The sequence below is a fragment of the Desmodus rotundus genome, chromosome 10 (assembly GCF_022682495.2).
Source record: "Desmodus rotundus isolate HL8 chromosome 10, HLdesRot8A.1, whole genome shotgun sequence".
In the NCBI taxonomy this organism is placed as follows: Eukaryota; Metazoa; Chordata; class Mammalia; order Chiroptera; family Phyllostomidae; genus Desmodus; species Desmodus rotundus.
Genome location: NC_071396.1, coordinates 9106466 through 9128537, shown reverse-complemented (window position 1 = coordinate 9128537; position 22072 = coordinate 9106466). Strand labels below are relative to the sequence as shown.

Sequence of the window (22072 nt, the reverse complement as noted above, 5' to 3'; positions counted from 1 at the left end):
TAACATAAACCATGATGTCAGGTCAACGTAAAGGGTAAAAACGTTCCGAAAGTATGCACACATCATTTTTTAAAGCAATTGAGCCTAATGGAATAACAAAGGTCATCATAACAAACCATTACAGCCTTGGTCTTGGCAACTCTAGCCACAGAAGAATCTCCAAGAAACGGTCATCATTCCTCCAATGTTATGGCATCCAGACGACAGGAATGGCTCGCAAATGAGTCATACAGGCTCAGATCCTCGGTAGCTATGTGAGCGCGGGGCGATCAATTATTCATGTGTTTACAAAGAGCTTTCTCGGTTGATGTGAACCAGAGCTGCTTGCAAAGAAGAGCTCTCCAGCTGTCCTCGGCCGTCCCGGCCTCTGACTAACAAGCCGCTTTAATTGCTTAAGCAAGTGATCTGGAAGGTGTCCCTCCCCGAGGCCAAGCAAATATAATCTCTCTGAGACTTTCTTAGGTGTAAAAATATTCGTCAGAAATAGTGAGGACAACAAAACTCTACCGACAGCACCCCCAGCAAATTCCAAAGAGAGGGATAAAGTTATACTTGACTTAGAGACCACAGAGCCCCACCACGAAGGGAGTCTGGACTTGAAGACATAGGTCAGGGATTGGTGGAAGGTAGAAAGAAGGGAATGAAGGGGGGGAAATTCGGGGCTATGGGCTTATAAGGGAGGAAGGAGAAAGAGCAGTAGAGAATGTTCCGTGAAGGGAAGGGAGCATGACTGAGGATCACCAAGCAGGGAGTTAGATTAGGTTGGTCAATAGCCACGCATGAGTGAACTTGACCTACCCATCAGTGTTGGAAGAAGTTGGATGGGAAGTCACTTCTCAGCTCCCTTTGTTATTTAATACAACCTATACCCTGTCCACAAAGACTAAAAATGGGATTAAGGTAACTACTCCTTCTGAGCTAGGGGAGGAGCATGGGACCAGGGGGCCCCACCAGGCCTCTATCAACTGCATTTGAGGGACAGCAGGGTCCCAGTCAGTGCTGTGGCCTGGTCCTCCTCCTCGGAAGACAGTGAGAGCTGACACTGAGATCCCTCAGATTTAAAAATATACATACTATTATGATCCCAATTCCAAAAACATCAGTGGTGCAGAGCCAGAGCCTCCCCCTTGCTTGAAACGGGGTAACTTGAGATGCTACCATAACTCTCTTGTCCATTGCTAAGCACATGGTAGAAGCAGACAAAATCTGGTGTTCCTGATAGGACATCACAGTATAAAGTATGTGTTTACATGTGGCTGGGAGCAGTAGGGGCCCTGGGGTAATTCTGCTTAACGTCTTGGGGGGCAACTCTTCTTGGCAGGAGTTGCCACAGGAGGTAAGGCTGGCGGACAGGAGGATGGTGCCCCTCCCGGCACATGGAGCATCCTGGAGCACCTCTGTTACGTGGTATTGCTCTAAGGCCAGGACAGAGTCTGTGCCCCCTTCTCTCCCTAGTCCTCCTATCCATCTCTGAATGTGGGTTTGGAAAATGAGTCCAAAGGGAATGCTTCTCCCTACGACCCATAATAGGAAAGCTGGCCTAAGACACCCTCTCCGTATCTTTACCCTTTAAGCCCCAGCCCCATCCTTCCACCAGGGAGAAGACAAGAGGGAGCATGCCAAGAGAGGCCTCCTCCACGTGCCCAGGGGGCCTGTGAACTCCCTCGGCCTCCCCAGGCAAGCACATTTCCTGCTACCCACAATTCCTTGCCCTGGTTGGTGGTTTCTGGAGATCAGAGCGGTGCTTCTCCCAGGGGATCAGAGACAGAACCCCCTTGCGGGGGGGGGGGGGGGGCGGTGTGAACCACCAAGAGCATTCTTCCCTGCGGGTCTCCAGAGCCTGCAGTGGGGTGCTGACCTTTGAGGAGGAGTGAGGCAGACACAGGACTTCCCAAAGCTACTGGTGCACGGCACTCTCTGAGAAGCATCCCTCCAGGTAAACTTTCCAAACTGCATGGACCGATTAACCATAGGGAAGTGCAGTGTTGGGACAAGGCAGCAGCACCCCCACTACACCTACAATGGACTCCTGGTCTGGGAGCCACTCTGTCCGCCACCATGGGTTGTTCGCGCTTGTCACGCTCTCAGAGTTCTGGGAGTGGGGGGTGGGGACACCTGCCAGGCAGTCCGCACTGGTGCTGGCAGCCCCACAGATGGTTTCCTGAAGTCACACTCAGCTACTCAAGCTCACCCAGCCTCCACCCATAGTTTTACCAAAAACTCCTCACCCTGCCCCCAAATTACCAGGCATGCTAGGGGAGGAAGGGCATTTCTCACTGCCACACCACTGCCTCGCTCCCTGAGCCCACCTGCGTTCTTTCTGCCCTCGAGTATAGAAGATGCTGCTTTTATCTCCTGGCTGCAAATTTCTAACTTCTTCCGTAGAGCCTCTCGGCAGCCCACCCAGAGCCCTCCCACACTGCCCATGGCCAGATGTCCAGCTCTGGCTTCATAGCCCCCCTGTGACTGCAGCCCAAAGTCGCCACCACAATGAAGCACCCATCCAGCTTGGAGGCAGCCACAGGACCTTTCTGAGGGTCAGGGGCAATCTCTCTCCCTGATCCTCCAGTTCAAGCGCAAAAGTTCAGCATCCAAAATAACGAGACCTCAGCCCTGCCTTTAGCGTGAACCGACTCATAAATATCAAATAAACACAAGCAAATGGCTTTTCAATCTCACTGACAGGAAGCCTGGCAACTACTTGGAGATTCCGAGGCCATTGGAACCTCTCTCTTCGAGTAGGAGTTTTCCCCACACTCTGAGGAACAGAAAAGGGGTACCCCCTCTGTGTGAGGACCACCCTGCAATGCAGGATGACAACAGGTCTGTGTACAGTGTGGCCTTTGCACAGATGGGGTGTGAACTGGGGAAGTGCATTACTGCCTACAAGGGTCAGAAATTCACGCCTAAGGCAGTCCGCTTGCCCAACTACAAATATCCAGGAACAGCCCCCCAACCAACCTTGAGCTTCTCACTGGTTCCTAACTCTTGCCCACTCTCGGAAAGCCACATTTCTGAGTTTCTTAAATCCTGTAGGCTTTTCCCATGAGTTCCCCAGGTCCCATGAGTAATGCTTTTCTGCTGAACTCTTATTTTTGCCTCAATGTATCTGCAGGTTCAACATAAAGTGGACTTATGGGGGGAGAGGATGAGCCAGGTTATTTGATTCTTTTAATTCACAGCAAGTGTGCAGAAAACAAATTGCAATAATTCACCAAAGAGAAATCATGTATACATGCACCTGTTAACTTGTAATCTCAACCTTCAAGCTAGGCTTGATTCCAATATTTTCCGACCCCTTTTATAAAACCAGTGAAAAATGCACAGCTTTTGGTAAAACACACACACACACACAGAGTTACTTGACGCTCCTTCAAAAACAGGAGTTTGCTGGGGCTGCTGTGTGAGCGAGTCCGTGGCTGCAAGCCCCAGGTCACAGAATTACTGGCTTACCTTTCTGCTTACCTGAGTCAGCTCTCAAAGCCTGCCTCAGAGCCCAGAAGTTAATAAGATCTGAAACTAGTCAAAGTAGCTTCCTTTTATTTACATTTTTGAAACATCTTTTTCATGAGTTGGTCAGCTTCCTAATAATACAATCAAAGGACGAAACAGCAATGATATGCTTTTTCAGAATGTAGTTACCTAATTCCATCAGCAGAAAAAGCAGATAATTGGTTTTTAAATGAATGGACCTATGCTTTCCTTTCCTCCCATGAAAGGTCGTCAGTGGTTTATTTCGAATCACACAGTCACGATTCTTCATATCCATGGACTTCAGAAGTTTCTCACCCTGAACTTGAAGATGAGTGCCCAGTCAAGCTTTGATGGAGCTGCATGGGTCCAGGAGGGCTCTGTGACAGGAGAGCCACCTTTTCAGGAATGCATATGACTCTGGCAGAGAAGCATAAAACACCTGGAGGGTACCCGACTTGATTAAAAAAAAAAAAATTCTAGAATAGAAAACTAAAACCCACCCACAGGAATTTTTTTTTCAAGTCTCAACAGCATGGCCTGTGCTGCCCTTCAATGCCACTAGATGGCACCACCTCCTTTCAAGAAGCTTCCTTTGGGTTCTTCCCTGCAGAGGCGCCCCATCATTTCTTTCCTGGGCAACATCTCAGACAACACCCAACCAGGGGTCCGCCCCTCTGTGGTGCTGCCGTTCACTGTCACCCGTCAGGGGAAGCTCCGGGGCATGAGTGGAATGTGTTTGATGCTCTCGTCTCACCACTAGGGCGTTTTGATTGGTCTTGCCTGTCACAGGTTTCCTATCAGAGCGTGACAGCTGCCTTGCTGTCACGGGCGGGCTGCACAGCCTGACATGTCTGCTGTCCCGCAGCCCAGAGGCTGCGTGCTGTGAAGCGTCTATCAAATCCTCACGGACACCGACTGAGGGGCAACCGTGCCAGATGCAAGAAGACCCTGTGGGTCTTACGTGTTCCCAGAAGGTCCTTTCAAAAGCCAGCCCGGGGCTTGAGGGGGAAAGCAAAGTGATATTCCAGCCTTATTTGGGGAGGTATTCAATTTCCATTGCGTGCCTCACACACGTGGCAATAAAACCTTCCAGAACACTCCAAAACATTCCCCTCACTCATCCACTCTTCCTCTTTCTCTTCTTTTCTCTTTCCCTAGGGAGCAGTAACGAGGTGCCGGAGGTTAGAGTTCTGGGTGGACGAAGGTAGAAGGAGGAGAAAGAATTATTCCACAATCATAGTCAAACATGGTTTCAGAATCTTGCCGTTTTAAGGGACTTCCTGAAGTCCTGCTTTGTTATTGAGACTTGTTTCTCTGCTTTGAGCCCCAGGGCCCTGGAAGCCCTGGACACAAGGAAGGAAGTCCAAAAGAGGAAAGACTTGGAAATCACAGATCTAAAGAAAACGCGGAGGTATCCATTCCCAAATGCTATACTGCCAGCGCTGGCATTTCTGAGGACATCTGGTACGGACGTCTGATATCCCAGGACCTGTGACTCCTATGACTGGCCCAGCAGGTACACGGGGTCTCCCACTTTGATGGTCCCTGGGTTTTCCGGAACAAAGTACTGTCCAAAGAGAGGTGATTTTCCGTATATTTTTTGTTCAGAAGGGTCACACAGGCGATAACTACAGTAGGAGAGAGATTAGGATGAGTCACAGCCACTCATTAGCAAGAACTCCACCCCACAGCGCCATTCCCATCAAAGTCTATCAGAACAGCGCCTCCCCGTGCACACACTGCAGAACTGCAGCCCACGATCAGATCCCCACCTCCTTTCTCCATGCATGTTGCTTGTACTCCACATGTTTAGACCTATGCTACCACCTTCCTTTTCCCAGACATCTCTCCTCCTGACTCCTCACATCTGTCACCAGGATCGCCGTCCCGCTAGTCACTTTGAGCCCATCTCTTACACCTTTGCCCTGGCTTTCCACAGCTGGTGCACGGCGGCCAAGTCCTGATATTCCTCCTGCACCCCACCCTTTGGCTTTGCTCCCCTTCTGCCACAATCGCAAGCTTGCTTCTCACCCAGCCTCTCTTCCTCCTCCTCCCGCCCACTCCCTTCCAATTCTTATTCTTACCCTGGTCTGGTCATTCCTGGGCTCGGAAACTCAGTGGTTCCCCAGTGCTTAGAGAATAACACTCCAACTGTGCAGCCTGGCATGCAAGGGGCTCTACCTGGCCCTAGACAGCCTTTGCAAGCCTGTCACCCCCTGCCCCTTACATGCACCTCGGCAGCACTGCCCTGGACTCCTCCAGGTCCTTTCCCCTTTGCATTTTACTGGCTCGCTGGGACACTCCTCCCCAGTTCCCATGCATTCAAATTCTACCCTGTCCTCAAGGCCCAGGTCAAATGGCACATTCCCAGGTAGGAAGAAGCCCAGGATACCCCAGCCAGGAGTAATGACCCCTCCTCAGTTTTCTCTGCCTGCACCTCGAACACTCGCAGGCCTGGTCAGGTAGTGTCAGGGTGCATGTCTCTGTTCTACAAGACAGGGAGTCCCTGGAGAGCAGGGACTGCGTCCAAGTCCCCTGCGCTGCTCCCACCCAGTGTGGGCCCTGATGCCGTCATGGACCCATAGTCGTTTGCAGAACAGATGAATGTGTAAGTGAGTGAAATCCTCTATGAGCAGTGGTATGAACATCTCCGTCAGAGAGAGAACGCCAGAGACCCCAGGGAGAGCAGACGTCTGGGAATAATAACATGGCAAGAGGCTCCCTCCTTTCTCCCCGGGGAGAAAGTTTTCTTTGAGGCTCCCCCTCCTTCCTCCCCGGGGAGAAAGTTTTCTTTCAGTATCTCACTTAAACTAACTCCAATTTCCATCACTTTAATATGTAAAACACTTTTTAGGGAAAGCATCCATTGCATTGTATCATGCTTGAAAAAAAATATTGCAACAACTTGGTCCCCATTGCTTTCTCCAAATCAGAAATAGAAACGGCTAATGAGAAAACAGTGAGGGTTGAATCTCTGTACTTAGATTTCTACCATGACCTTGGACCCTAGGCTCCCAGGTGCCTCTCCTGGCCTGCCTCTCCTCTGTCGGCGTTCAACACCAGGGACACCTGGGGATCTGTGTAGGTCGGAGGGCGGCCTCTTCGGGATTGGGTGGGGACAGGGATCAGCTGGTTTTGTGACTTGGGGTGTCTCCTCGCTGCCAGGCTCTGTAGTCTGGGCTTGTGATCATCCCAGGGAGGGACCTGAGACTCAGAGCCATGTGCATCACACATGGACAGTTTATACAGGACGCCACACCTGTCACCTCTCAGTCTTTACAACAGGCCTATGCAGGAACTGGTGTCATCCCCATCCCACAGGTGGGTCTCAGGGGAGTAACCGCCTTGCCCCAGACCCCGGATCTAAGGGGTCGGGCTGGGGCCGGAACCCAGGCCTGGCTGACTCCGTAGCCAGGACCCTTTCTGTCAGGGATGTGGTCCTGGGCATCCACAGGGCTGGTGAGTACACGCAGGGGCCTGGCGAGGATGGAGATGGGCAACCTTCGCTCCTCCACACAAGGGTGTAGCCACTCAGGGGGTTCGCCTGGCCCCACTCACCAACCACTCACATCACACTCACTGCCCCCGCCCAGAGCCCTTTAACGGGGCAGCGGGTGGGGTGAAGGGGTTAGTTAGTACAAGCACAGCTCTGGTTACCTGGTTCGCAGGTGGTGGTCCACTGCACTGTTTTGGAATAGAAATGGAAGCACTACAGGAGCGGAGTGTGACTCAGCCTGCCCGGGCTTCCCTAGGTGCCCTCTGGCCCTGCCCACCCAACCCAATTCTTGCTCCACCTCCAGTTCCTGCTAACACTGCCACGCAGCAGGGACTCCAAAAATGAGGTAAGCAGCGCCCTCTTGTGGTCATGAGGAGGTATTGCAAGTGGTTATGAAGTCAGTGCACGGCAAGTTTTTTACAAATAAAGAAACTGAGACTCAGAGAAGCCAAGGGACTTAATGTCACACAATGAGCAGGTGATGCGCCAGATCGGGATGGGGTGTGTCACCGTCACTGCATCTTCCCTCCTGTGGCTCAGCACAGCGCAACGTAACACGCGGGGCCAGCGCCAAATGTCATTATTGTCACAGTAATCATTTATCCAGCCACGCTGAGGCATCCGCGGAGCAAACGGGCTTTCTCCTTTCTGTGAGGAGCAAGACACTTTGGAAGCAAGAATGGTAACCTCCTGCCACTCTGCATGCGTGGAGGCCACTGCCCCTTAAGAAAGAAAAGACTAATTCCTGACTGTTTCACAGGCAAAGGCCCCCGTAGCCTCTGGCCTGCGGGGACAAGCCAGCAGAGGTGTCCACAGCCCTTGGACACCACGAGGACACCAAAGAGGGAGGGCGGGGAGGCTCCGAGCATCCTGCCCCGCACCCAGAGGGCGTTCTGGACACCGTGTTTGCTTTGCTTCCCAGGATTCACGTCATGCAGCTGGCTTTCTCTGCCAGATGTATGGTTCCCTGTCCCAGGGAGAACATCAGTCACTACTGCGGTGGCAATTTAAATCTCAGTGAGAGGTAGGAGAAGACACCTAGTCTGGCCGCTCTGTCTCCTGGGGGCTTAGGAGCAATTGGGGGAGGGGGTTGGGGGGCTGCAGAAAGTCTGCAGAAGACCAGGAGAGCTGGCCGGTCCCTGTGACCCCAGCTTGCCTGAGTTTGGGATCATTTATCCTCTATAAACACGGGTTCCCAATGTGGGGTGGGGGTGGGGGGCACTGAAGACTCTGAGGAGAGGCCCAAACACAGGGCATCCTCTCAGAAGGCCCCGTCTGCCAGGGCAGGCACTGTGTACGTCCACAGGGAGAGGCCCCAGGGCCCAGCCACATGTTGGGGGGCAGAGAGACATATAATAAAGGACGATGGCCAATTTCACCAATCACTTGGCTGGTTTGGCACAGAATCAACCAGTTCTGCCCTTTCCGTCTTGTTTCCTAGAGAAGAGCACCCAGCACCTGTGCCAGAGGGGAACCTAGGGATCATCACATCCGTCGAGTGTGGCAGAGCCACAGTCCCCAACAGCGAGAGGCCAGAGTCATTTCTAGGGCAACAGGATCATCGGCAGAGAGGGTTGGCGTTGACCAAAGGAAACTGAATTGTTGGCCCCCAAACAGGCCATGAGCTCAATGAGAGGCTGGAAGGAAGAGGAGGCAGCAAGACTCACACTCCAAAGGGCAACTCTGGCTCCCTCCACACCTCCCCCCTCATGCTCTACAAGTGACACCCGGGGGCACAAGTCAGGGTCAAGCCTCAGGGGCAGCCACGATAAGACCTGACACCCTACCTGTGACCCTGCACTCCCCCTGGAAGGAGCCAGTGAAGACGAGCATCGTTAGCTCACATTCAGCGTTTCATCAGTGTCTCGTCCCAGAGCTGACAGGTAGCAGCGCTGAAGTGCATGGATCTGAGTTGCGCTAGCAAAGCGATGCAGGTCGGTGGGAGGAAACTTAGAGAGGACACGGACAAATATACAGGGTGGGCGAAAGGAGCTTTACAGTTGTGAGCATGTGGAAGAGTTTACTCTTGTGTTGTGACGTATTAGCAATTGTATCATTTGTATTACAAGGGTAAACCTACTTTTCCTCACCTCTGTATATATTCTTTTCTCATAATTCTGTTACCCAACAACTCCCTCCATTAACATTTTGGTTTACAGCCTTCTAGCCTTGCATCAGCTCAGGTGCATTTATATAATTTAAAAAGTAAGATCCAATAAACAAAAAAGTAAGTACAGCATGTGCTAGTTTGTAGAAGCTTTTAAAAATTAATGTTATCCTAACTTGCGTGCATTAAACTTTTTTCTATAATCGTGTCTTTCACATTAAGTTTTTTTAATGGAAATGTTAAAGGAAATGTAAAGGGAGAAAGAAGGGGGCAAGGAATCCCAGTTACCACCCAGATTCTATGTCTCAAGAATTTGATGCATTTTTTCCTGTGTCCTTTTCTTTTTTCTTTTTTTTTTTTTTGATACAATTACCTACAGCACATCCCAGACATCATGCCACCTCCCCTACACACTTCAACGCCCTTCTCCACAACCTATGCACGATTTTTACATCACCTCAATGTCATTATCACACCTAATACATTTCGGGCATCACCTAATATTCCTTCAGTCATATAATGTGCCAAAATATCTAAATGATTTGTAATTGGTTTGTTTGAATCACGAAATCTCTATGAAAATTAAAACCCCATGTGCAAGCAGACATTTTAGGGCCCAAACCTGGCAGGAGCGCTTCCCAGATTCTCAGTCACCAGGTCCCCGCTAGCCCCAAGCCTGTACGTGTGATGGATTTCACTGCTGCTTCCTGGAGACACTGAATTCCGACCCTCTTCCCACTCCTACCTCTTCAGGGTCTCCAGCAGTTCCTTCCTGTTCATGATGCCTGTGTCTGGGTCCACTGTCGTCAGAACGCACCTGGACACAGAGACCCACAGAGCATCATCCATGGGACACAGTGACCTCGGCCCTCCCCTCCTCCTCCCGGGCAGCGGCTGAAGCACCTTACCTGGAACAAGCCATCACCCTCTTCAGCTCCATGTCTCCAATACGAAGCTCATTCCACGAATCCTAGGGGACAGGACACAAAGTTCACGGGAGCCCGCCTGAGCTCTCAGACGGCCTGGTGACTCACACCAAAGATGACAGACCGCACTTCAGTCCTGAGAGGCCACACACCTTCCTGACCCCCCTCTCTGCGCCTTGGATGTGTCAGTTCATTCACTTGAAATTAAATGCTCTCTCTCCTCTTACTTGTCAAGCTGTGATGGAAGGTTGCCTCCTTCAGGAAGCCTCCGGGACTGCCCCTGCTTGACTCGCAGTGGATGGGGAAAGAAGGGGGCAGAGGAGTAGGTGTGAGAAAGGTGGCATGGAGAGAGGTTGTGTCTGATCGCCTGGTGCACGATGAAGGAGGATTAAGACCCTAAAGTCTTTGCATATGTGAGTCTTGCATCTCCCCTGGCCAGAGGGGAATAAATCAACAGCAGGCCCCGCAGCCTTGTTCTCTCTGCATTCCTGTGGGTGACTCATGAAGTGTACCAGCCCAGGAAGCTCCACAGCATCTGAGGACAGCTGCCCCCTGGGGCCCTGCTGCCTCCTTTTCAGGACAACTCAAAGCAATCGACTGTGCCCCCTGAAACCAAGCAGGGGAGACACGACACCCACATATGAAAAGTGAACGACCAGTGTTCTTTTTAGAGGTTCCGGAAAAGCGAGAAAAGGCCTCGGAAGGTATCACAGCACGTGCGGGAGGAAGCATGCGGGCGAGAATTGTCCTGGGGGGTGAGAGGACAAATCTTGAGGATTTGCGGGAGAGGTGGGGTTTGTACCCAGTCTCCCGGGGCGGAGACTTTGAGAGGAACAGGGAAGCATGAGGGGGCTCCAGGCAGTCGTTAGGAGGGGGGACAATGGGAGACAAGAACATCTGATTGCAGTCCTGACCGTGGGCTGAAGATCAAAACCTGTAGTTAAACCGCACCTGCCCCTTGCTGTGGTGGTCACGACCCAGAGACAGAGTCCCAGACTCAGAATGTTAACTGTCATAGCGTGCATTACCCTTAATACGTGTATCGCGGACTTTTCTCTCAAGTCGTGAAATAGGCCTCGGAACTACCTATTTCTCCTCAGGCCAGAAAGCTGGGCACCTCGGTTTACAACAGCCCCAGACTGTAATGTACACATTGTCCCATCAGGGGGCACTGTCGTCATAAAAACATAAAAGATCCCAAAAGGAGAGAGAGTTCCAGTAAGGAAATTAATTTAAGAAATATTTCCACAGCCCCTTTTATGGGCAATAAAAACTGTTAGGAATTGATTCACAGATAAATTAGGTAACAATTCCACCGTATAAAGAAAGATTCTACAGTATTTGGCAAAGGGGAAGAAAAGGAGAAACTATCGTATATTCGATGCACAGTATGGGTCCAGAGGTGTGTTTAACACGGCGAAGAATCCGTGAACGTCCCCCTGCCAGAACACAGCACCTGGAGGGGAAAAGAAATGCGTGTGGGAGAGGCTTCGGAGGGGGACGCAGCTCCGCTGGGCCTGGCGATCACAGCCAACTTTTTGGAAGAGGCGGCTAGTGATCGGGACTTTTAAAGAAGGCCAGGGGTTTCAAGAGGGGGGCAAAGGGCAGGATTGGAAGTGACCAGCAGGGCAGAGGAAGAGGTAAGGAGTGGGTCACACAGGTGTGTGAGGGAATGTATGCCAGGCAGAGGTGCCAGCACGTGCAAAGGTCCTGGGGGCAAAGGAGGCCAGAGTGGCTAGAGCAGAGTGACAGAGAGAAGGACAGTGACAGGACATGGAGCCCCGGAGCTGGCAGGGTGTGGCACCACATGGTGACCTTGACAGTCATAAAAATCCCGCTTTTCACTCGAAGAGGGATGGAAGCTCTCAAGGGGGCCCTGAGTAGGAGAATACCGGCAATGGGACGCACGGACTTCCTCTGGCCGACGTGCTGAGGATGGACCGTGTGTGATGGGGCATGGTCGGGGCAGCAGCAGCAGGACCGGGGAGGAGAGGCCATGGCAATACGGCATGTGAGAGAGGGCGGAGATGTGGCCCGGGAGGGAGAGGAGGAGAATGGGAAGAGGACAGGCTCAGCAAATCGAGAAAGTGAGCTGTGTGGGAAAGGGCCAATAAGTAACACACCTTTAGAAATCACCTAATCGAATGCCAAAGACTCCCGTACCTTAAAAATCAAGGAAAAGGGCAAGGAAGGCACAGTGTTACCTCTGCGTGGACAGCACACCCCGAAATCACGATATTGGGCCTGAAGTTGGCTGCTTTGACTTTCTGCTGCAGCCTGTGGTTGAGATTCGCCAGGGAGGCCTCAGAGAGGACCAAGAGTGGGCTGGCGTCGGCATAGGCAACCTGGATAGGAGGCAGAAACTGTTACTACACAGGTGCACCAGGGGATTTCTCAGTGGTCACACAGCTGGTCTTTGGAACCCTCCCTGCAATCCCCCGCCCCCAATCTTTCTAAGCATTTCTCTAGTCCACTTTATAGGAAAGTCAGTGATTCAGAAGCTTTAACCAGCCTTGCAGATTACAGGAATTATAGGGTGGAGTGAAGAGAACATGAGCTTGGGATCCTAGAGCGGCCAGTGGGCAGGTGCCCTTGGGGAAGCCGGTCCACTTTGCCAAGCCTCTAGTTTCACAATTGTTTTAGTAAGGTGGTTGGGTGCGAGGACCTCATTATGAGTGAATAAAAAATCATTCAGAGTTCACGGGTATTTACTTTATAATGCAGCCTGCCAATCAGTGTTAGGGACTTGAGGGGCTCTGCTGACCCTCATTTTTTAATGATCTAGTGACTGGACCCCATAGCGTCGTGCTATTGGGCCCCCTCCTACGATGAACTTAAGCAGCCTTGTCCTTATCAGGGCCAGTCTGGTCACTTCAAGCCTGTGGGTCACCACACCCATACTCATTTGCCCCACTGTGATCGGACCCCAAGTGCACTCCAGCTGTTAAAAGGCTGGACTCCCCGTGCGATGGCAGAAGGGAGTGGAAAAGACACCGCACAGCACAGAACCGTTTTGAAACCCTAAGAGCACCAGCAGCTTACGTAAACAGCCAGGTAGACGCTCACAGCCCAAAATGCAAGACTCTCTCCCGATACACAGATGATGCTGCTGAGGGAAGGGCCGTGTTATTGTCCATTGCTATTGCCTGCAGGCTTCCCAGCCAAACAACAGAGCTGAGCTCAGCAACAGGCACCCTGTCTAATGAGCTGATGACGGACGGACAGCTCTCAGCCAAGCCAAGCCAAGGCCAAAGCCAAGGTTGTGCCTCTGACCTGGTCTGTGGGCCGGAACATGTCCTTTATTTGATGAGACTTCCTAGGTCGCATGTGAGGCTCGAAATGCACCAGGCGGCAGGGCTGGGTCTTCAGGAAGCCAGTGATCCACTGGGCCGCTGCCTCACCACAGTCCCTGCCCTGGATCTCCAGGCCTTGAACTCTGCGGGGGCGGCAGAAGCAAAGAATGGCCATGGTTTTGAAAATCTGGACACCCTACCCTGTCTTGCCCATGTCAGGAAAGCCGCACCAAACTGTCTTTCCTACATTATGCGGAGACACAGTTTTACCCGGCCCCCGCCTGTGTGAATGAATATCCAGTTTTCCCGAGACCACTTATTGAAGAGACGGCCCTTTCCCCGTGGATCATTCTTGGCTCTCTTGTCCAACTTAGGTCAACCACATGGGCGTGGGTTTATTTCTGGGCTCTTGATTCTGGTCCATTGATTGATTGTCTATTATATATGCCAGGACTGTTTTGATTATTATTGCTTTGGCGTATAGTTTGAAATCAGGAAGTGTGATGCCTCCAGCTTTGTGGGTCTTTTGTGGTTCTATGCAAACTTTAGGGTTGTATTCTTTTATTTCTGTGAAAAAATGCCACTGGAATGCTGATAGGGACTGTGTTCAATCTGCGGATGGCTTTGGGTAGTATGGACATTTTAACAATATTAATTCTTCCAGTCCATGAACATGGAATATTTTTCCATCTCTCTGTATCTTCCTCGATGTCCTTCATCAGTGTCTTACAGCTTTCAGTGCACAGACTTTTCGCCTCACTAGTTAAAATTGTTTCTAAGTATTTTATTGTTTTTGATACATACTATTGTGAATGGGATGGATTTCTTTATTTCTTTTCAGCTATTTTGTAGTTAGTGTTTAGAAACACAACTTATTTCTGTATGCAGATTTTTTTTATCCTGCGACTTCACTGAATTTGTTGATCGGTTCTTACAGTATTTTAGTGGAGTCCTTAGGATGTTCTCTATATAAGATCTTTGTATCTGCAAAAAAACTTTATTTCTTCCTTCCTACCCATTCTAAACTGACCTCCTGACAGTCTCAGGGCTGAGGTACACATGCTATGGGGAATAACGAGACCCTCTTATCAATAAACACAGGACCATCTCTCTATCTGCCTTGCTCTTTGCTGGGTCAAGAGGAAGAATAAATGAAATGAACAAAAAACCCATCAAAATTCATCCACCCCAATGCCTATTGCCTTTCAAAGTAGTCATCTTAGGAAACAATGTAATCATTCTAACATTAATCCTGTGGAGGGGGGGGGAGCTCTGGGGCTGCTGTGGATGAAGATAATTCTGCCAAGACATGATCTGCTTGGGGAGGAAAGGTGGCCGATTCCTCAGAGGAGAAGGGCCTTGGGCCTGTTCCTCAATGGACTTTTATCGGCTTTTATTGGGTTTAATTTGCTTAGGAATACAGGGTGTAAAGCTCATCAATCATTGTCAGGCAGTAATGATCAAATAATAGGTAACACTCAAGGAACTAGGAGGGCTTATTCTGAGTCAGGGTCAGTTGGCTAAAGAGCTATAAAACTTTGGGAAACAAACTCATTTCATGCTTGGACCCTTATCAGAAAACTGAGGACATTCTTAGCAAAGCAGGTTTCACAGGATTTTGTGCATTCTTTCTTAGGCCTGATCGCCCTGGGGAAACGGCCTGTTCCTGCCCAGGGCTGCACCCACCTCCAGCATTGTTTCAGGCTTAAGTCAGGTCGGGGACGCTGGCAGCCAAGAGATTAGGAGACTTTTTACAGATAGAATGAGGACTCAGGCTACATCCAAGCCGAGGGGTGAGGGTCCATCACCCCCTTTTTCTTACAGCCCTCCAGGTCCTTCCCTGAGGGCCCCATCATGACCAGGCCTGTCTTAGGTCATCCCTCCCTTGAGGAATTTTACCCGTCATTGGCTAACCAGTCACTACCACCCACCAACCCCCCGGGGCCAAGCAGGGTGAAGAAAAGGGGGCAAAGGCTGGGCCCCTGCAGGGAGGATAAGTTTTGTCTCCTTAGTGGCTTATGGTCCCAAGTGATAGGGGACTTAAGAGTTGAATAATTTTAGTTTAAGGTAAAAAGTTATAAGCCTAGCAAGTAATGTATATGTTAAAGCTTTTGTTTCAGAAACTACAGATAAGGCCTGTCCTGGCTTCTGGGAAAACAGCTGACCTCGTGGGGCACTGCTAAAGATTACCGCCTGGGGACAACTGGAGGCATCTGGGCCTTTGTGTTCCAGGGAGAGACTGACCACCACCCGCCCCTGGGAACAGCTAATCCAGGACAGGAATGTTGCAGCTTCTTTCACCCAATCCTCCCTGAATCTCAAAGCTCTCACCGCACCTTGTTTATTTCTTGCTATAAAAACGTTGGCCTGGAAAGAAAAGGGAAGATGGTCTGTTAGGGTTTGAACCCACCATATTCTTGGATCATCGCCCATCTGAATAAAGCGCCCATAAAAATTCAATCGCTGCTGTTGCCATTGGGTTTGCTGGTGACAGGCAGCCCGAACGCCGGTGTCTTTTCCGGTTTCACAAGGTCTTTTTACTCAGCTTTAGCCATGGAGGGTTACTGCTTCTGAAACCAGGCAGGGCAGTTCCCAACATAATCCTAACCAATTCAGAAAACTCCCAAGCACTGAGCTCTGCTACTTTAAGTGAAATAAATAAATAAAGCCCCCCAAAATCCAAATATTCCCAAAACCTTTGACAGAGATAATGTTGCCTAAGTAATCCTTTTAAAGGCCCCAATTCTTGGTCTCTTAAAAGTGGTTGGCATGGCTTATGTGAAAATCAAGTAACAACTTCCACCATGAAAACAGATGTGCCGGCTATGATCATGACCTTTTGAAGGTGACCCTGAGGCCTCCCAAAAGTCAACAGAAATCTTTAGGAAACTGTGGGCTGGAGTTACAACTCCCCCACGAGAAAATGGCCTGGGCTGTCGTGGAAACCCAAGTCCCGCAGGTTCTTGACATCTTGCCCTGACAGTTTCAGCATTTCTCAGTTTGCAGTTTCCAAAAATGTTCTTGTTTAGTCTTTGGGGCACAGCCCAAAGCCTGTATGGGATCAAGGAAAAGTTTTTCACACCACTGCGAATGCATTAGAAATTACATGAAAATCATTTTCACGACAAGAAAGAAGGAGTAGATAGATGTCTAACCGTGGCAGACAAGCAGGAACCCGGATAAGAACAAACACAAAATAGAAAACGCAGTGGGCATATTAAAAATGCAAGTTAAATCAACCAGACATTTCCCCCATATAAACGGCAAAATGTTTTTGAACATAATGGTCAGAATGTAATTAGGGAAGGATGCCCAATAAATTGTCCAAGGCTGGACAGTCATAGCTGGTATGATCGTTCTGCAAAAACAATTCAGCAACTTAAGTCAAAAACCCAACAGGACCCATGCTTCTGTTTCTAACAAAACCACTGCTAAGGTTTCCCCCAAGGAAATGGAAGAGATATGAACAAAGGTTTATGCTGAGATATTTATCACATTCTTCTTCATACTTGGAAAAAAATAAAATAATTCAAATGTTTACATGCGGGGACACCCACATGTAAGGAAACACTGTACCGACACGAAAAATGATATTTCTGAAGATTTTTTGACAATATGAGAAAATATCAATGTATCAACTTAAGTATATAACAGTATTCAAGACTTTGATTTTTTTTGTATTGTTTTAATTTGGTTTTAAATGTTTTAGCCATAGAAACAGAAAGAAAATATGTCAAAATATTAGTTACAGTTATTTCAGGTGGGTTTTGTTTCTTTTTTGGGGGGATGGCATTTTCTAATTTTTCAACTACGAATGTATATTCGTTTTGTAATCAGAAAAACATGAAATTATAGTAAGTTGTATTATTATGTTTCAACTCCAGGATACTGTAGAAACTACAACTGGTATTGCCCCTGATGAGCTTCTGGGGGGTCTTCAGACATTTTTCAGCTACATTTTTGGATGTGATACATTCTACAATAGGTTATGCATTATTACGTTTAGCGTTCTAATTCAAAAGTCAGAAACTGGAACAAAAGAATAGTTAGGCCAAATTTTAATCTTCCCATAAGAGGATAAAAAGATCAACTCTAGGCATGACTTCTTAGAAGTGACCAGTTTTCCCGGAATCTCTGCCTCCTCAGAGCTCATCTAACAGATGATGGTGGACCAGAGCCTTTCTTTGTACAGAGGGGCTCCCGGCTGACTCCCCACGCTCCCTGGGACTCGGACCCCTGGGCACCTGCAGGTCGGATCACTCTGCTGGTGATAGTGGCTTGTTTGTATTTTGAAACTTCCCTTTCTTAGGCCTGCATACCATGGGTCAGAGAGCCATTTGTGACTCCTCGCTCGGACTGGGAAGGTCCCCACTCTATCCAGGCAAAGCTCGGCAAGTCCCAAATTGTACACAGATCTAGTCTCACCTGGTCCAGGCCACTCCCCGCAGTCGCTCCCTCCCCATTCAGGTCTTCTAGCCTTGGGTGGTGCTATTTGTCCCTACGCTTTTGTCCCCAAGGTTTTCTCACATAGAAGTTTTTTCTTAAGTTTTATTTATTTATTTTTAGACAGTGGGGAAGGGAGGCAGAAAGAGAGGGAGAGAAACAGCAATGTGTGGTTGCCTCCCATGTGCCCCCTACTGGGGTCCTGGCCTGCAGCCCAGGCATGTGCCCTAGACTGGGAATCGAACCAGTGACCTTTTGGTTTACAGGCCAGTGCTCAATCCACTGAGCCCCACCAGCCAGGGCTCACATAGGACTCTTATGTCTGTCAACCCCCCCTTGCTCCTCCTCCCTTTAGATCATCAGGGTACTGAGGACTGGCCCCCACATATGATGCCCTTGCAAAGGGAGAAATCACAGATTCATTACTGATCACCTTTCTCAGGATCCCCTCCATAATTCGAGCTTTCTCGACACTGGATGCATAAACACTGTGCCGGGAGTAAGAACAGCCGTTCCCCTACCTGCACTTGAACACTGCACCTGCAGAGGGCGTCCTGAGGGGCAGCAGCAGGTCCTCCATGGAAGGTGCGTGGAGGGTCAGGGCGTCCCCCTCATAGGTCACGGAAATCAGGACGAGGCGAGGATCCTGGCGAGCGGTCACCATGTTCCCCGTCTCATCGATCACCAGCCAAAACCTGCCGTGTTCAAAACACGAGATGTGTATAGGCCGCCGTGCCAGGCTGCGAGTCAACAGGACCTTCGGTCGCCCACTGTCCTCTGTGAATCCCCCCATCCCCACCGTGAGCCTAGGGTGTGTCTGTCTGTCCAAAATATCGACTCTGCAGCCCAGCCAGACTGAGTCTGTCAGTCCATTTCAAAGGGTTTCATAACCACTTGAGCATCTGTCGTCATTTCTAGAGAGCACTCCGAGCTCCTTGACGGTACAGAAACCGAAGATGTGATTCTATTTTCACCTCAAGTGCCAGAAAGTCTGATTGCTTTCATTCAACCGGCCCCAAGGGAGTGACGATTATGTATTTTCCAGAAAGACACCGAGGGCCCGCAGTGCCTGACACGCAGTGGGCACTGGGCTCCCGCCCCTTGAAATCACAATGCTGTTGCTATATTGTTCTCAGAGCTTGGAGCTCGGCTGGCCACCTTCAACGGCACGTACACCTTGCCAGACCCACCCTCCCCTTTAAAAAAAAATTAATGCTTCCGCATTCAGAACTGTGAATTCTGCCCTTTACTGAAAGGTCTACTGCTAATACAGACAATATTATTTCTGGCCAGTACTCCTTGTCTAGAGATACTTCCCAGAAAAGAGAAAAAAGGAGAAATAAGAGCAATAGAAGCGTTTCCAGAAAAAGAACAACGGTACACATATTGCTGTTGTGGTCATTTCGACTTCGCTGGATTGGACGAGCACCACTGTAGCAGTGAGCTTGTGCTTTGGGGGCCATAGACGTGAGGAAAAAATCTGGCAGGTGCTTTGGGTCACCACCTCCAGCCTGTGATGGTGGTCCAGGTGTGCGGCTTCCTGGCAGAACAAGGTTAAGGGAAGCCTTTTCCGAACTGCCCTTTTATCGGCCCTTCATCCCGGAGGGGGACGGAGCTCTGGCCTGAGCCAGATCCCTGGGACCAGCACACCAATGTCCTATCTAGTAACTCTTCCAAGTCATGGTGGTAGTCTGGTCTTTCTAAAATACTAATCTAATCATATCACCCCTCTGGCAAAGTCCTTCTGTGGTTCCCCCCTTCCAGGATAAAACCCAAACTCTTTAGCGACGCAGGAATTGTCACCTCCCTGTGCCCTCACACAGGCCAGCCTTTCACTTTCTTTCCCATTGTTTATTGCAGTCATATATACATATATATACATATATATTTATATATAACATCAAACACCTGGCACACTCTTAGGTATATACACCCCAAAGAACTGAAGCCAGGCCTCAGACACAGGCGTGCACACCCACATTCACAGCAGCACTATTCACAATGCCAAAACGGGAGACAACCCAGTGTCCATCAATAGGTATTTTTTTAAGTGTGACTTTAACCATTTTCGAGCAACGACTCAGCGGCATTAGGCACACTCCCAGCATTGTGCAACCTCCACCACCATCGACGTCCAAACCCTTTCATCACTGCAAACAGACACTCTGTACCCATGAAGCGATAACCCCTGTTCCCTCTGCCCCCAGCCCCCCAATCCAGCTCCACGAATTTGCCTATTTTAGATACTTTGTGTCAGTGGACTCACGTAATAGATTTTGTTTCTTTTGTGTCTTACTTACTTAACATAATATTTTCAAGACTTACCTATCCCATAGCATGTATGAGAATGTCATTCTTTTTAGCTGAATTATATTCTATTGTGTGCATATACATGTTTATCCAGTCATCTGATGACGGACAACTGGGCTGACTCTGCCTTTCGGCCGCTGTGAATAAGGCTGCAGGGAACTGGTGTATCAATACCAGTTCAATACCTAGAGTCAATACCCAGGAGTATACCAGCCTTTGCCCCAGTGGACCCGCCCTCGCAAACCCACGGTCTTGACCCAGCAAAGTCCTTCTTTCTAGAATCTTCATCTCCCTACTTACGTGTCTAGAAAATTCATAATTACTTTAAAATTCTCTGTTCGAGCTCTGATGTCATTCCTGACCACACCAAACAGTTTCTGGCGTGCCGTTCTCTGTGTTCCCTGGCACTTGTCACATGGAGTGAGTTGTCACATAGGACTGGAAGCCTGTGATTGCATCTCTTGACTACATTTCTTGGGAACATGACAACAGAGAATTTACCATCATGTCTGGGTACAAATGCCAGCTCTTCTTAGTATCCACTGTACTATGAGCTCAATACATTTTTTTTTGAATTGATGTTGCAAAATTGGAATGCCCTTTTGTCTCTGAGCCTGAAAAATCAAATCCTACCATCTTTCAGTGTCTGCGTACAAACCTTGGCATAGCCGGGATTCTTGGCTCCCTTCCTGAAGCAGAGATGCATAGCTCACCTTTCAAATGTCTCAAGAATTGCCCTCTGGCTGGGGAGCTGGGGGAAAAGTTACAGCCCCTCAGCCTGAGGGTCACCCACAGAAGCTGTGAGGGCTGCTTTGGGGAGGAAGGAGTTTGAGGTGCAGCCTTACAATGAGGCCTGGGGATGGCCTGAAGCCAGACCCAGAAGAGGTCAAAGCCACTTGCTCTGGGCCTTTGCAACCTTTGCTGAACCCCAGGAATGTACACAGTGTGCCTACCCAGAAAGACAAACAAAACCACTATTCTACAAAGTAACAGTGCACGCCAGAGAACTAGCCACAGTCCCGGGTCCTCTGCAGTGTGGGTGTCTCAGCTTCTCAATCCGTACAAGCGTGCTTGAGAGAATTGGGGGGAATAATCTAGGCAATAGCACTTTTTAAGCTGGAGAAACGTCAGCGTCAACTGCCGTCCTTTCGATGTGATCCTGTGCTTGGTTTTGGTGGGCTCTTTGAGGGCTGGGCTTGGGGGCTCCAACCTGCCCCAAGTTCTCAAGAGACAGTGACTAAAAATATTGAGGGGGGGTGCCAGTCCTGGCTCATAGCTTCTGCTACACGGAGTTTAACTAAATTCAGGAGCACTGGCTGACACCTGGGGACCGAGGCCACACCTCTTCACGAACGAAAGAGGTGGAAAGACAGCCACTCCGGGAAAGCAGGTCAGGACCCTGGGGTGTGCTGCTGGGAGGAGAGGGAACCCTTTCCTCTTTGTCCTTGTCGCACCCAGCTCTTGGTTACTACAAGGATCCGTGACGTCCGCGCCCCACCCCATCCCCAGCGGGTCCTGTGCAACCCCTCAGCGCCCATCCGCATCCCCAACTCCAGTACTCTACCATACCTGTCCCGCAGGTACCCCTGGCGCAGCCCCAAGGCGGTGCACTCGGCCTCGCTCACCGCCACCCCCTTGCAGGACTTGACCGGGTAGATCCACAGCTGCGCCACGGTGCCCACCTGCTGCAGCCGCCGCCGCCGCCGCCGCCGCCTGGACTGCTTGCGGCGCCAGACGACCGTCCCCAGCACCACCGTGGCCAGTCCCAGCATGGCCACCGCAAGGCAGGCAGGCCTGGGCTGCGTGGGCGATTGTGACGGTGGGACACCGAGGCGGTTCAGCACCGACGATCCCACAGCGCCCATGGCTCAGCGGTTGTGGGTGGGCGAGGCGGGGAGCTGGGCAGGGTCACCTCTGTCGCAGGCCGGCCCTTAGTCCGACCCTTGGTCCGGAGCCCAGCAGGAGGGCCATTCCGGGAACCCATGCCCGGCCTATCAGAGCGCCCTTCTCCGGAGGGGTGGGC

At 50.2% G+C, this 22072-nt stretch overlaps 1 protein-coding gene across 2 annotated transcripts; it reads right to left on the bottom strand.

Annotated features, from left to right (window-relative positions):
* Positions 1 to 1801: 1801 nt before the first annotated feature.
* Positions 1802 to 22043, bottom strand: MTARC1 (mitochondrial amidoxime reducing component 1). 2 transcript variants are annotated; one of them, XM_024575985.4, is made up of 7 exons: positions 21619 to 22043; positions 18261 to 18434; positions 13277 to 13439; positions 12208 to 12348; positions 9986 to 10047; positions 9823 to 9894; positions 1802 to 5102 (listed from the first exon to the last, which is right to left on the bottom strand). In XM_024575985.4, the coding sequence occupies exons 1-7, from the start codon at positions 21912 to 21914 to the stop codon at positions 4973 to 4975; spliced, it is 1038 nt and encodes a 345-aa protein (XP_024431753.1). In that variant the 5' UTR covers positions 21915 to 22043; the 3' UTR covers positions 1802 to 4972. The 2 variants fall into 2 exon arrangements, with proteins under 2 accessions (XP_024431753.1, XP_053768429.1); XM_053912454.2 differs by lacking the exon at positions 1802 to 5102 and adding an exon at positions 7113 to 7158.
* Between the last annotated feature and the right edge of the window lie 29 nt (positions 22044 to 22072).

Bases quoted from the DNA above. Each gene is read 5' to 3' on its own strand.
- MTARC1 (XM_024575985.4), bottom strand. From the start codon at position 21,914: ATGGGCGCTGTGGGATCGTCGGTGCTGAACCGCCTCGGTGTCCCACCG. The intron at 10,048-12,207 runs GTAACACTGTGC...CCTGTCCCCTAG, and splicing joins GGTGTGCTGTCCACGCAGAG to GATTCGTGGAATGAGCTTCG. The intron at 5,103-9,822 runs GTAGGAGTGGGA...CTCCTACTGTAG, and splicing joins CTGCTGGAGACCCTGAAGAG to TTATCGCCTGTGTGACCCTT.